At 37.5% G+C, this 14,512-nt stretch overlaps 1 protein-coding gene across 1 annotated transcript in view; it reads left to right on the forward strand.

The window, feature by feature from the left end:
- The window catches only part of OSBPL10 (oxysterol binding protein like 10), a 121,909-nt gene that overhangs the window by 50,239 nt on the left and 57,158 nt on the right, over window positions 1-14,512 (forward strand). Inside the window, exon 4 of the mRNA XM_064444220.1 lies at window positions 71-262. Within this exon, the coding sequence (XP_064300290.1) occupies window positions 71-262 (192 nt within the window). The remainder of the gene's footprint in view (window positions 1-70; window positions 263-14,512) is intronic.

A 14,512-nucleotide genomic window follows, 5' to 3' on the forward strand; every position in this document is an offset into this window, starting at 1 on the left:
CTATAGCCTGAACTGTAAATTATTTACTTACGTAAAGGTACTAATATCAACATCCCATTGCTTGTTCTAGAGCATTTCATCCTCACGAAGTAGAAGCTCATCTCTGCTGCCGCCTGGGACAGCTAATTCTGCATCTCCTAGTGGCCAAAAACATATGAATCAAAGTGGGCCAACTGTTGTAACCATCACACATCACAAATCACCTGCAGCTGCTCGAAGAGCAAAGAGCCAGCGTTCTGGTCAACTCCATGAAGTCAGAGAGGTAAGAGACAAAAATCTGCTGTTTTGCTATAACTTCTGAATGCTTGTTTTGCTTTAGAATAAGCGATCAAGTCTTACATATTAACAATTCTCTTTGTTCCCTACTATATGTCTGATTGCTTTGTTTTGACCCCCTCACTGAGCAAAAGGTGGTGTTTAGTTCTGGTTCAGCTTGAAGTCTGCTGTATGTGTGTGTATATATGAGTGTGTATTTATGTATGTTTCTCTATGGCTATAGTCTTAACTTTGTTGTCAGGTTTCTGTTGCTGGCTTTGTGATGGAGGATGCTTTGTCCACATTAAATACACGAAAAGCAAACAAGAAAGCATGTTTCTTTCAAAGCATGTTTACCATGGTTCAAGAAGTATAACTCATATGCTGGTTTAAGTCTGTCTTCCAGGCAACAAAAATAGTACAGAATTCTAAGTTTAAATAGTATGGCTGACTTTCACAGGACTCACTTTCATCATTCTTTCATCCCTAATTATTTTTGCTTTGTCTGAATTTCTTGCTATACTCCAATAGTGCCTCTGTAGGTTCCCCTCCCACCCCTTCTACCAAAGAAACTGATGACAGCGTAGCTGCTTTAATCACATGGGTTTAAAATATCTATCCCAGTCCTTCAAGTTGCAATCTCAAGACTCTGCTTTAAAGTTTATGCTCCCTAAATGTTTTATTAATGGAGACCTTTCATATTAAGAATTTTAATAAATTCTTAGTGTGTGCTCACAATGAAGACTCGGATTATACATCCTGATGAAGAATGCTTGTTTTTATTCTAGTAACATCAAAAGTAAAAACTTCCCTTGTATCCTCTGTTGTATTAACAATAGTCATTCCTTGCTCTGAAGAGCACTGTCTGAATGTCACCCATGTTTTCTTTACATTATAGAAATCATGGACCTGTTTGTTTTTCATGAGAATATCTTGTCTCTGCCTACCAATCATCTCCCCAAAGTTGTTTCTACCTTACTAAATATATTTGCTCTCATAGGCTGAATTCAGAGTGCACCGTAAACCTATTAATAAAATAAACAGTGGGAGCTGTTGCAGCTTTGTCAAATGAAGCTGGGTAGGGCTGAAAGGAATTTAAGAGGGAATTAGTATATGTGCTGATCATAATAAGTTGGGATGGGAAGAAGTCAACAGATGCAAAGAACGACACTTGGGAAGGAAAAAATAAATACTAGCCTATAGTAAAATAGGGAATAAGTGGCTAGGTATCATCCCTGCAGAAAAGGCCTGGAGGTTGCTGACTCATTTCTTTGCAGTGTATTGCAATGTGATGTCATTCCAAAAAAGGTAAATATTACAGGACTTTAATCTGTAATCATGGAAGATAATTATTTTGCTATGTTTGATGTTATTGATACCTCAGCTGCAGCACCAAATCCTGTGAGAACAACTTGAGGGCTGCAATAAAAAAAACCTTATGTGTTGAACATACGATAATGATTGAAGGTTAAAAGAAATGAGTGGGTTTTTTGGGGTGGGGAGCAGAAATGGCGCTGAGGTAAACAATTCAGAAGAAAATTTTATAAGGAGGCGTGTGAACTTCACCTTTTTGTGTACTGGATTTTTCTTTATTTGTGTGCCTCTTCTTAAAGAAGAGCATATCAGTGGAAAAATCGGTCCTTCTGCCCTCTTTCCCAGTCTCATGTGAAAAGTGGCAGCTTCACTGATCTTGTTTCCATTGTGTGAAAGGATAAGTCTCTGTTTTTCCAGATTAAGGAAGCAGGCAAATTTCAATGTCATGCTCTGTGCATTTCCTTCTCTTCCCTTTTTCAGAGTGAATGCAGTAGACTTGGGTATATGCTGCCTGTTTTTTTCAGGGAATATTCTTGTTCCCTATATGAGTCAATGTGGTTAGATCTACCCTCCCGTGTAAAATTTATGAATAAAGAGATGGGTCCAGAATCTGAAGCAAGGAGAAATAAATAGGAACTAATATACAATAGGAGAGAGTTAATCCCCTCCTCAACACCCAAGTCTTTCCTTTTTATTTGAAAGTTGTTTGGCATGATTTTTAGTATTTCCATTATAGAATGAAGTCATTGAAGCTTTGACATGCAAATAGGTGCTTTTTTTAATTGTACTGTAAACAGGGCTACATTAAATAACTTTACATCTTGTAAAATACAGTAGTTGAATAAATGGACAGAACTGTTATGCTTCTGGAAAATTAGAAGCGGCCTGTATTTTCTTTAAATTTTAAAACAATGTTCTGGTAGTACTACAATGTTATATATGAGATTTGTGAGGAACAGGAGAGCTGCAAAAGGGGTATCCTTCACTTGGGATGTATGGTCTTCACTAGATCAGACAGTATCTGTGGGAAGCGCTGAACTTGAAATTGCTACTCTGGACAGGTTAATTTGGCCATGTTATTTGCAAAGAGTGAAGTGTATCTCCATGTTGAAAATAGGACAAAATGTAATCCTATGATTGATATGATTCAGTGATATTTGGCAATACTTGGTTGTTCTTTTCCCCCTTTTCTCCTTTCATAGTAAGAATAAACAATACATTGTTTCCTTCTGTTGTTTGTTCTGGCTGTTATAATTTTTTATTTTAGATAACATAGAGAATTTTAGTGTAAAATAAATTATAGTGGAGAGGTATATTTAGAACCAAACTGATGTGCAAAATTCTGTAAAGGTAGTAAAAGCAACTGCATAGGTCCAAAATGACACATGTAATGTTTCTGTTATGAAATTAGAACTTTACCTTTTTTTTTTTTCAAGTATTTGGTAAGTTAAAATTGAGTATGGAGCTTTTTTCTGCTATAAAAACTTCTAATACTCAAGCTACTTTTGTATAGCATTAAATTGAAAAACTCAGGAGTATGACTTTTCATTATAATGTGGGTTTTTTTTGTTTAAAATAATACTGTGGTCTTAAATTAGATTTTTGCCTATATTAACTTCATGTTAATAGTCCAGTCCATACTGATTTATGGAACATCATACCAAAACTGAAATTCACCATCCATTAATTTGAGAGGGCTGATCTACTATGTGTTGCATTTTATGCAGAATTATTCAAGATCCTACCTCTTTATTTGGGCCATAACTTAGAGTTAAAGGGATGCTTTCAAGTGATTTTTAAAAAAATTTTTTATTTTTTAGTAAGTGATTTTATGGTAACCTAAGTGTGTGTGTGGTCTTGAAATTGAATTATATTTTTTAAACTATGCATATTATTATCCTCTTAGCAATTTGTGGTAAGAGTTATACTTGCAGAATTCTTTACTGCAGTCAGTTAAAATTAACTGGAACATAAAGCCAAGTGGCCATATCGCACCTCATATTAAATTTTAGCTGCCATTGAACTAGGTGATAGTGGCATGCTCCATCTTGGAATGGTGTTTATTTTGGCTGAGAATGTCTGACTGTTGTACAACCTTTGCCAATGTTACCATTGTTGTTAAAGAACCAAGATTTGCAGTATGTGAATGTTTTGTAGTAACTTATTTACAGAAATTTAGAGAAGTTAAATGGGTTTAACAAAAAAAAGTCGAGAAATATTTTTTCCATAATTTAAAAAAGCTGATAGAGGAATTTCTGATCCCTTTGAAATGTGTTTGTTACAATGTGTGATACTCTACAGTGGACTAGTCATCAGCATGTGTTTCTGAACAGCTGGTATAGTGAGATACAGATCTCATGGGGCCTCCACCAGTGTGACATCCATTTTCTGTGCCAGTGGGCAGTTCTGGAATTTGGAGAGGACTGCTTTTTGGTAAGATGGCAGTCCTGCTGCCTCTTGCATGTCCTTTGTCGTATAAAAAAAAGGTTACCTTTCAATTCCTGCAGGGATTATGTAACTAGCTGGTAGTTCTTTGCTTCCTCCCTTATGGTATAGGAAAATCTAGGACTTGCACCTAGGGCTTCACGGAGTGGGGTTTTACTGCAATTTTGTGGGGCCACAATTGTCCAGTTTTATGTGTGTACTAGGAGAAAGAGATACTTCTAGAACACTCTGGGAATATTCAAGCGAGAGGTGGGCATATTCTTGTCACTATAATATTTGGACAGCAAAATTAGGAACTGTGACTAGATATTGATAGAGGAAAAGGATGAGTTGTCCGTGGAGAACCGTTTGTTCTGTTATGGAATTACAGCACTGCACAGGCAGCATTGTAGGTGAGCAAAGCAGGTACAGTCTTTAAACACGTAGGGAGACATTCGGACTCACAGGACTTTCATGTATGTGAACACACAAAGACGTAAACTGAGCTGTATGTTGATGGTAAAACTTTGTAATCAACATTTAAGCTGGTAGTAGGGGAAAAACTGATGATTTTTGTTCCATGCCAAATTTTACTTTTCAACTTTGAAAAAGTCAAGTTTTGCTTTTAATTTTTTTTTTTTAAATTGTCCTTTTGTTTTTCTGGAAGTATGTACATAAAAAGGTCAATGGATAAGAAGAGAAGCAATCTAATGCCAGTTCTAGCAAAAAGAATGCTGCAGCTCTTGATGTTTGGCATACCATTGAGGTTATGTGATAAGTAAGGGTGCATGTAAAAAATTATTGATTTGGATATTTGAACAGGACGTCATGTATAAACAACGTGAGGTATGCACAAAGAACATTTTTTAAAAATTCTGCTAATAATTGAATTGTTTTTGAAAGTAGGTGTATAATTTTGATTAATTTGATAAATCTCTGTAAGCAGGGAGAAGTGCTGTATATTAGATCTATTGCTTTCACTGACAGTTCTCATCTTGATTTTTAGAGTGTGGGAAGATGAGTGCTAGCTTTGTGACAAAGATGACCTTCAGGACTGCATGGCTTATAAATCAAATATTTGTGTTTAGAAGATGAAAATGCTTCATCATGCTCATCTAACTAAAAGGTGTGGATGTAGGATGGACTGGTAGGCTATGCTAACTTCCCTCTTTCTGGCCTAGTAATGTAGGTGCTGTATGAGAGAGGGGCCCAATAACCGTGAACTGTGGCTGCTATAGCATTGCTGAAGTCTGTGCTGCTGTGGTTTTGCTAGGCAGACGTGAAGCTAATTACCTAAATGTCAATTTTTCCTTCTAGACATATTTTAGTATGAAAAGTAGCTTTGTGGTGCTTTCTTTGTGTGAGTTTGTGGTTGATTCTTTAAACTAGAGTCTTCCCGCACTTCAAAACTCAGTATTGTAATATCTTCTAGAGATATCTCAGTTGGACTCACCTGGGTAGTTTCATCTTAGTAGTTTATAGATACTGCAGAAAGTGCTTACAGCATTTCACTTTTGAAATTTAAGTATCCTGTTTTCGTTCCATTTGATCAAATAATGGTGGTACAGCGAGTGGCAATTTTGGAAAGAGAAGAGAATACGGAGGAGGAACCTCTGTTAGGTATAGGTCTCCAGTTTTTCCTGGGCTTGTATTTAAAATATCTCCACCTCCCACTCCCCCACTATCCATAGTAAATTAAAAGTACAGGGTCATCCTTTCGCTCGTCTTCAGTCAAGTGCATCATATCATATATATACAAAGTAGATAGTCTGTAGCTATAGATGGATGCTGGTCAGAAAATGAGATATGTTACTTAATAAGTTACATCTTAATACCACTGCATGCATCTATCTATCTATCTATCTATCTATCTATCTATCTATCTATCTATCTATCTATCTATCTATCTATCTATCTATCTATCTATCTATCTATCTATCTATCTATCTATCTATCTATCTATCTATCTATCTATCTATCTATCTAATGTATTAAACTTTCATTTGTCTGCAAACTCATTGTCACAAATTTTTCATTTTGATTAGCAGAGTGTGGAAAACAGGGGCTAATGTCTAGTTTGTCTAAAACAGATAATGAAAAAGTGCGTGCAAAAAAACCCAGACCAAAACCATAGCTGTTTCTCAGAAAGCAACGGTTTCTTGGATAGTGGTAGTGAAGGTAGCAGAAAACCTCTGAACCAGTTCTGTGTCCACCAAAGTCAATAGGAAGTGTGGAAGGCCATAGTCTTAATTCAGCTGTTGATATTTATTTGGTGTAGAATGTGCTCGTGTAACTTACACTACAGCTATTTAACTGTGCTTAGAAACACTTTTTGAATTGGCAAGTGTTGTAACACAAACTTGTGTTACAGATAGTTTAACAGCTTAGTTACAGCTGAGCTGGCTGTTATTGAAAGGGTTGCTCCCAGCTGTGCTTTAACAGGAGCCATTATAATTCGTTTGTATAAACAAGCTGGTTTGTATAAACCAGTTTCAAACCACACGAGGGCTAAAAGGGGCAGCTGCAGATATTATCATTGCACTTTCTTCTGAATTAATATGGGCCCCAGTTCTAGAAATTTGTGTTCTTTGTACATTATGAAAATACCAGTGCAAGCATGCAGAAATATTCTTCTGGCTGTTCAGCAATATTAGTGTGATGGGCTGCTACCCGTATCTGCTATGGTTTAACCCCAGCTGGCAACTGAGCACCACAGAGCCACTCGCTCGCTTCTGCTGTGGGTGGGAAGGGGGAGGGAAATGGAAGAGTAAAAACGAGAACTTGTGAGATAAGAACAGTTTAGTAATTGAAATATAATAACAATAACAGAATATACAAAGGAAGCAATGCACAGTGCAGTTGCTCACCACCTGCTGACCAATGCCCAGCCAGTTCCTGAGCAGTGGCCACTTGCCCCTGACCAACTCCTCTCAGCTTATATGCTGAGCATGATGTCAAAGGGTATGGGATATCCCTTTGGCCAGCTTGGGTCAGTTGTCCTGGCTGAGCCACCTGCCAGCCTCTTGTGCATCTCCAGCCTTCTCAGTCAGCAGAGCACGGGAAGCTGAAAAAGTCCTAGACTAGTATAAGCACTGCTTAGCAACAACTAAAACATTAGTGTGTTTATTGACATTATTCTCATGCTAAATCCAAAACACAGCGTTGAACCAGCTACTAGGAAGAAAATTAACTATCCCAGCCAAAACCAGGACAATATCCTTATAGACAAAAAGCGAATTTAGAGCATATAGGAGCAGATGAAATTATTTGGTGGCAGTTTATTTGGAGGCTGCTTGACTTGTCTCTGGAAGTCTCATCTCCTGTGTCTGTGTATTCTACCTAAGTTGGTACTGCAAAGGTCAGTTAAAACATGTCTCGTCAGGGGTTATATGGGATACATAAATCTCTGGGAGTATCAGTCTAGTGCCGTCATAAGTAGTAAATGTGCATGTGCTTATAAAAATTATTCAGTAAGTAACATTAACTAACAGTACATGTAAGTTACACCTTCCTAAACTACACCTTGTTCTGTGCATTTGACTTTGTGTTCTTGCAAAGGTTGAGTCACCCTGGATTCCAGACACGCAGGCAAGGAGAATTAAGGTTGCTATGGGAATTGTAGAGCAAATGTTCTACTAAAATTACACAGTTTGTCCATGCAGGTTATGTCAAGAGTTAACTTGGTTCATTATTTCTGATTTTTTCTCAAAATCTAAAAAATATAAATGGTGCAAACACGGATTCTCTTCATTAAAATTTTTTTTCAGCCTGTAGTTTAGTAGTAATTGAGCATGTGCAAAAATGATAATTTTCAATCATTTAATGGCAATTTATAAATTAGGGATAACACAGTACGTATGATAGCTATGTTCAGAGACTGCTGCAGCATTGATTTTCTTAAGCAATTGCAGAGAAGCTAAGATTACTCTTTACAGTTATTAAAATATTTCATTAAATTTTAAGTAAATGGTAGTATCCCAAAGGACCTCAAGGGAAATCAGATTTGAAGGGAATTCAGTCTCCAGCTTTCGTATGCCTTCAAAACTGTCACTAAACTTTGTACATAAAAGAGAACTCAACTGTTTTTTTTATATATATACACACACATATATATAAAACAGCATAGCATATACTTACCTACATTTTTTGAAAGCTACAGGGCTTTTTGGTTTCAAAATTAAAGCACAAATACTGCAGTAGTTTCACTTTAGAGTTGCCAGTTTGAAAATAAAGTTTTAAAGAAAATACACTTCAGTAAATCTTTTCTCAGATTAGGGTATCACATCTCATGGCTGCTTGTTTAGTGGCCTTGCTTTCAGTGTGGGTTTCTGGGTGGCTGGCTGGTGCAACAGTGGTCTCCTTAGCAGACCCTGAATGTGATAAGGTTCACTTATCTTCTACAACGCTATCTATAATGCAAATTAATGCTTCCAAGACACATGGGCTATTTTGTTAAGCACACTTACATGCCATTTTTATTGAATTAAGTAGAAGATATTTTTGAATGTTATTCAGTGGTAGTAGATGACAATGTAATATTAAGTGGCTAAGCAAGTTTCAGATATTAAGTACCAAAAGGACTTACTTTCTCCTGGAGGGAACTTGCATAACCATAGAAATGGCTCATATATTTTATAAGTGTACCATTCAGTTTACATTATTATACACATTTATCGAGGGACTGACTGTAATCTTCAATTCCTTGTGTAACACCCAAAGTGCTGCATGCTACACTAAGAAATACAGGAAACATTTTGATTTTACAGCAAATGGAAATAGTAAACACTACAGCTCTCATCTGTTATTTAACAAAGACCTGATCTCTAGCAGCTTTTGCTACATGTTCTCATTGTGTTTTTAATCCCTAATGCTTGGCTTACAGGTTTTGAATGCTTTAGAAACCTTGTGTGTGTTACACAGGCGCTTTTAAGCAGCTGCTTACCTGCTCTTTGCTGCAATTCTGATTTCTGACAATATGCTTTTAAAATACGGCTGATGACATGATGGCTAGCAACACTTCATCCAACCAGCTAAACTGAAGTGTATCTGCCTGAATTTGACATACTTTCAAGTAGCTTTGTATTACAGGTACTGGATATATAGTTGTAACTGATTAAATATTTTTAATTTTTATTATGGCTCATGTATTTGGTTCAGGAAACATAGTTTTACATTCTTACACGCACTGCTTAGCATGATCTGATGATTTCTAGTGTGTTCCAAGATGACTGCTTGAAGTTTTTCTCACAGAGATCCCCAGTTATCCAATTGCAGTTTCGTTGGTAGGTCTGGGCTGGCAGACACAAAACGTGAATATGGAAAAGTTGCTCTGTGAATGTAGTTCAACCATATTACAGTATGTCATAAATTGGCTACTCAAAATCATGGTAGCGTATGTTGAATCACTTCAGTGCTGTGAAGTCAATGGTGTCAACTTAAACCAGTTGACAGTCAGCTTGGGACATGGGGAGTGGTCATAGGGGTGGATTTGGAATGCTTTTTCATGAGTCATAGAGGTATGCTTTATTTAAGGCTCAGGAATGGCAAGATTAGATAGTCTAGATAGTGACAGTTCACTTGCTTTTCAGAAAACATGAGGCGAATAGACTGTAAGATGGGGAAGTAATTTCTACTTTTATTAAAATTGAAGGTCATTCCAGTGTGTACTGCACATCAGAGACTTGTTTAAATGACAGAAATTTTTATTTTAAGCTTGGACACTACAACCTAGGTGGCTAACTGGAAGGGAGGTAAAAGGAAGTATAAGCATTGTTGTGAAAGGGAAGAAGCACTGGGAGTGTCCATCAGAAATTTGGGTAAATACTATGTAGGATATTGGACTGCTCTGAATGGCTGTATGTGTGTTTATATATTCCCATGTGGAATGGTATAATTTAAAAAAAGTGAGAAATAAAAAAAGTTAGTTACATTTTCTAGAAACATGTGTTCTGAGATAAACCTCCTCATCCTTGAAGATATGTATTTTCAAATGTGTAATTTATGTTCCAGTTCAACATGGCTTTTTCTCTCCTGAAGACTGATTTTACTCAAAATACAAAAAACCAAGGTTTTATCAACAGTAGTCTGTATTGCTATAAACTAATAGAATTTTCCTGTGATTGCTGATGTTAATGACTAGCAGCAACCTTTTAGGTGGTCTTTTGAATCCTTAAAATTCACAAATGTGTCTTAATTGCTGATAACCAAAATATGCTTTCCAGCTCTCTGCTATGGCTATCAACTTCACCAAAATGATCCTTCTGAAATGTGTAGGAAAAACTGCTACTCAGAAGAGCCCATAGAATAGCATCTGCTTACGAGCAACATTTCATCACTAGAACTAATGACTTTCCTTGCAGATTTTGAGGTAACTTTTATAGTCCGATTGCATAAGAATAATTCCCCACAAAATATTTTTATAAGCTGTGCTCTCAGTGCTGTATTCTGTGATTTAAAATACAACAGCGTGCTTCCTGCTGGCTGGGTGGCAGCCAGTTACTGTCTAAGACTTCCTTGAACTAGCAAACTCCATCCTTTTGCTTCTCTGATTTTTGGTTCTGGATCACTGGAAGCAACTCAAGGCAGGGGAAATTGGCAGCCACTGTCAACTTTTTCTCTTCTCTGTGGTTTTACCTCAAGATCCCAACACCCTACTCCCCTTGAATCATCTTTGGTACTAAATGGTAAGTTTCACTAGGTGACCATTAGTAGGACATGGTTAATATAGCAGTTAGATCAGCAAATGCTTAAGAAAAGAGCTCACAGTAGGGGAATGTAGCACTTATTAGCTGTGTTTTGGTACAAACCTTATACTGGTAGCAAATGTCATGCATTACCTACACGTGTGGAGTATCCATAGGGAGCTCTAACGAACAGGTGAGAAAGAAAATCTGTCATGTCTCCTGCAGTAGACCCTGATCCCCAGACATCTCCCTCCAGCGGCAAAATGACTGGAGCTAGGTTGATACTGATCATTTTGCAGAAAACATATAGCCCACTCACTCTGATTTGTGGGGAAATGTAGTGCTCATTGATAGAGTTTGTCTGAATTGTGCTCTTTCACTTGAGTAATTACTGTGGCAGGGCAGCTCTTATTGAAAAGCTTTAGCTTCTCACCTGAAGACTTTTGGAGTAGCTCTGTGAAACACTCAAGATGGCTGACACTCGGGGGGATTTTATTTTCCTACAGTTCAGTATTTTAGTACTCTGGTTTGTTTGTAAATCTTCCTCTTCCACACGGAGAATGTGAAGTTTATGTTGGTTTGGAAGGGAGAAGTGTTCTCTTCAGATCTTAAGCAGCAAGAAGGGATTCTCAGAATAACTAGCAAATTTTGGGAGGGTGACAGAAAAAGTGCCTTTTTTTTTAACAGCCATAAAATATGAAGCCATTCAAGGGAAGCAGAATATCTCAGGGTACTAATTAAAATTAAAAGAATTCTCTAGTTAGAAAATCCAAGATTGTCTGTCTGCTAAAACATTCTCTGGCAAGATTTGAACTTCTTGTCCTAGTCTGTCTCTATGGACCCAAGGTCTTTTCTGTAATTTATCCCCCCTGCCTCCTCCTGCTCTGTTTCCTTTCTGTCAGTCACTAACTCATTTCTCAGGTGAGGAGAAGGACAGACTGAATGCAGAACGCATGCGTTTAACCTGAAGTCTGGAATTGTGGTCATAAAGAAGTGTGGTAAGGAGTCTGCCTGAGGTAGCAAAGGGAAGCTTCTGATTTGTTTTGGCCTGAAGTAGGTGAGCTGTTTTGCTGAGATTTCTGGAGGCATTCTCAAGGATCCTGCCAGAACTGCTAGATCCTCTTTACTAACTAGCATATGTGTTGCAAGGGCCTCGAACCTCTCTGGTGTCCATTTGCCCAATGTAAGAAGCAGAGTTCCATAGAAACTCACAGTGGACAGTCAGGTTGTCCCTGGGAGTGTTTAACATCCAAATAAAGTGTCTGCATAAAGTCCCGGAGAACATTGACGATTACAGATGTCATACACTCTTTGGTATTTCAAGATAGATCTGTTAAGTAGATCCTGCCTTTTGTTCTTCTGTACAGAGAGATGCTTCTGTAAAACAGGTAGTTAGGTCAGCTCCTTTTCTTGCTGTTTTAAAGTATTGAAGGAAAGGAGGTGCTTCCTCCTGTATACCTGAGATGCAACAGTCTGAGAAATTCTTGGGAAGGTAGATTGCTTTTCCTTCTCTGGTACTGGTAGGAATGTTTAAGACTTGCAGACCTGTCAAAAAAAAGAAGACCCATCTCCCCTTTTTCTTCCCTTCCACAAATCCAACAGTCTTATGGGCTAAAGCAATAGTATGCAGACCTGCAAAATGCAAAGTCTGATTGTAGTAGCTGAGCAACTAACAGCAAGGGAGCTTGGAGGTGTGACTAATACGCTACTGGATAGTAGACCAATGAGCTGTAGTCCATCATACGATTAATGAGTGTTATCTTTGTCCTCACAAAATAGGATGGTATTATACTGTAAGGATGTGTAGCAAGTGTCCAAGTTACAGAATTTAAAGATATAAAGTAGGAATTGAATGTGTAAAGAAGGGAGCATAGGATCATGTCTAGTAACTAATAAATTAACTAGCCAATTTAAAAAGTGCGTGACAGGAGTCAGTAAAAAACATCTGCTCCTCTCCCTGGAGTGGAAAGCCTGTGCTGAGGTCCTGAAGAGCTCATAGCCCATGGACGTGCTGGTGGCAACCAGTGGAATCAGTGGCGTCGATGAAAGCAGCAGATTGGAAGGAGTTGCAAAGAACAACAGCAAACAGTTGAGCCAGACTGCCTCCTCCACACCTTGTTTTCTCCTTAGTCTTCGACTTGGCTTTGAGAGTCAGTCCTAATGACATTTGCTCTCTGTTCTGTGAGGCTTTCCTCGCAAGGAACCACCCTGTGGAGCTCATGATGAGGAGGCTGAGCAAAAAAAGTCAAACAAAACCCCAAAGAAAATAATGTTTTGTTAGCTGAGACAATGAAGATATGTAGCAAGTGGATTTTCAGAGATTATGTAGATTCCTGGTTAGGGAAAAGAGAATTAAATAGTTGATGGGGGTTTGGAGGAGCTTGTTTTTATTCTCCTCTGAGGTAAGAAATAGAATTGTGAAAGCAGAGGCATGGGCTGAAAAGAAAAGGAAATGTGCCCTGGTGATTAGCTGCCATCCTGATTGTCAGAGGTATAGTTCTGTTTGCTCCGTCACTTTTTGTGTCTCTGTCTGCAAATTACATGCCAAGTGAAAATTAACTTGCTCCTTTGAAGCTTCATTGATAGGATGTGTGTGTCTAAGCCTTAATAACTATTATATAACAAGTCATTCCAATTTTACTGTTCATTGTTTGCTTCTTTAAAATAATTGAGGTCAAGCTGGCTGCTACCCTGAGGTGACAATAACGGAGAATTACGTGCTTATCCTCTGTAATGGAAAGGAAGCAGTAATCAAGAAAGGACAATTGATATGGATGTCATTATCTGGTTAATCTTTCCAAGACGGTTTCAGAATGTGTCACTTGGTGTTCTAGGATCCTTAAAATATTTTTTTGTCATTAGAATAGTAATGTTCACAGAGGCTACTCTTGGTCTTCATCCAGATTGAAGCTTTATGGATAGAATTCCATTCTGTTTGCAGCTCAGGGAGGTTCATTTTGGTCAAAAGCTCAGGTTTTATTGTAAGCAAAGTGACCAGATGTGTTACTTGTGGAACTTAGGCATGTTTGTAGTCACCTGGTCTTGTACATGTTTTTACACTAGACACTTTTAAAGTTGAAATGCAAAATTCTCCTTATAAGAGATTTGTGTTATATATTGTAGTACCTCTACCAGCGAGCTCTGTGTATAGCTCTTTCACTTTAGTTATATATTAAGCTGTGATTTTGCCTTCCTAGCTTGCATGCTATTGATGCAATCGCAGTGTAAGATCTATGGATGTGACTTTGCTTAAGAAAAGAAAGAAGTCTTTAAATCCTTATCACAAAATGTCTTTTGTCAAGTAGTGAGATGCACATAGCAAGTGACCTTAAGTAGTTTAACAATGCTATTCAGAAGTTAAGGCAAAAATTATCTTGCTCTGCAGTGGTTAGGTATAAAGGCTTAACTCAAAACGAAAATGCATTAAATTGGGGGGCGGAGCAGGGGGGAGGAATGGTAATTTTTACTTCAGTTCTAGAAATTACCTTTATTTGTCAGACTTCTATATTGGAGAGGTATGGCTTTTGAGCTGGTGATTTGTTAATCTTTGTTACTATTGTAAATTGTATTTACAATAGTCTTTTTGTATGTGTGTTTGTGCTCTTTCCTTTTTCAGAATAAAAGTTGAAAGTGGGAAAGTTTCATGGAAATACTAAGTGGGAATTGTGAACTTGAGCTGAACTGGTAGCTAGTGTGTTAGGTTAATGACTGGTATGATTGCTTTAGTGACATTGGAGTTTCAGGTATCTATATCTTAGATTTTGATATATACTTGGTACGTGTGTGTATATATATAAAAAATACTTTTTACATATATAAGTTGTCTGTTTTAACAT

This window comes from Phalacrocorax carbo, chromosome 2 (assembly GCF_963921805.1).
Source record: "Phalacrocorax carbo chromosome 2, bPhaCar2.1, whole genome shotgun sequence".
Classification (NCBI taxonomy): Eukaryota; Metazoa; Chordata; class Aves; order Suliformes; family Phalacrocoracidae; genus Phalacrocorax; species Phalacrocorax carbo.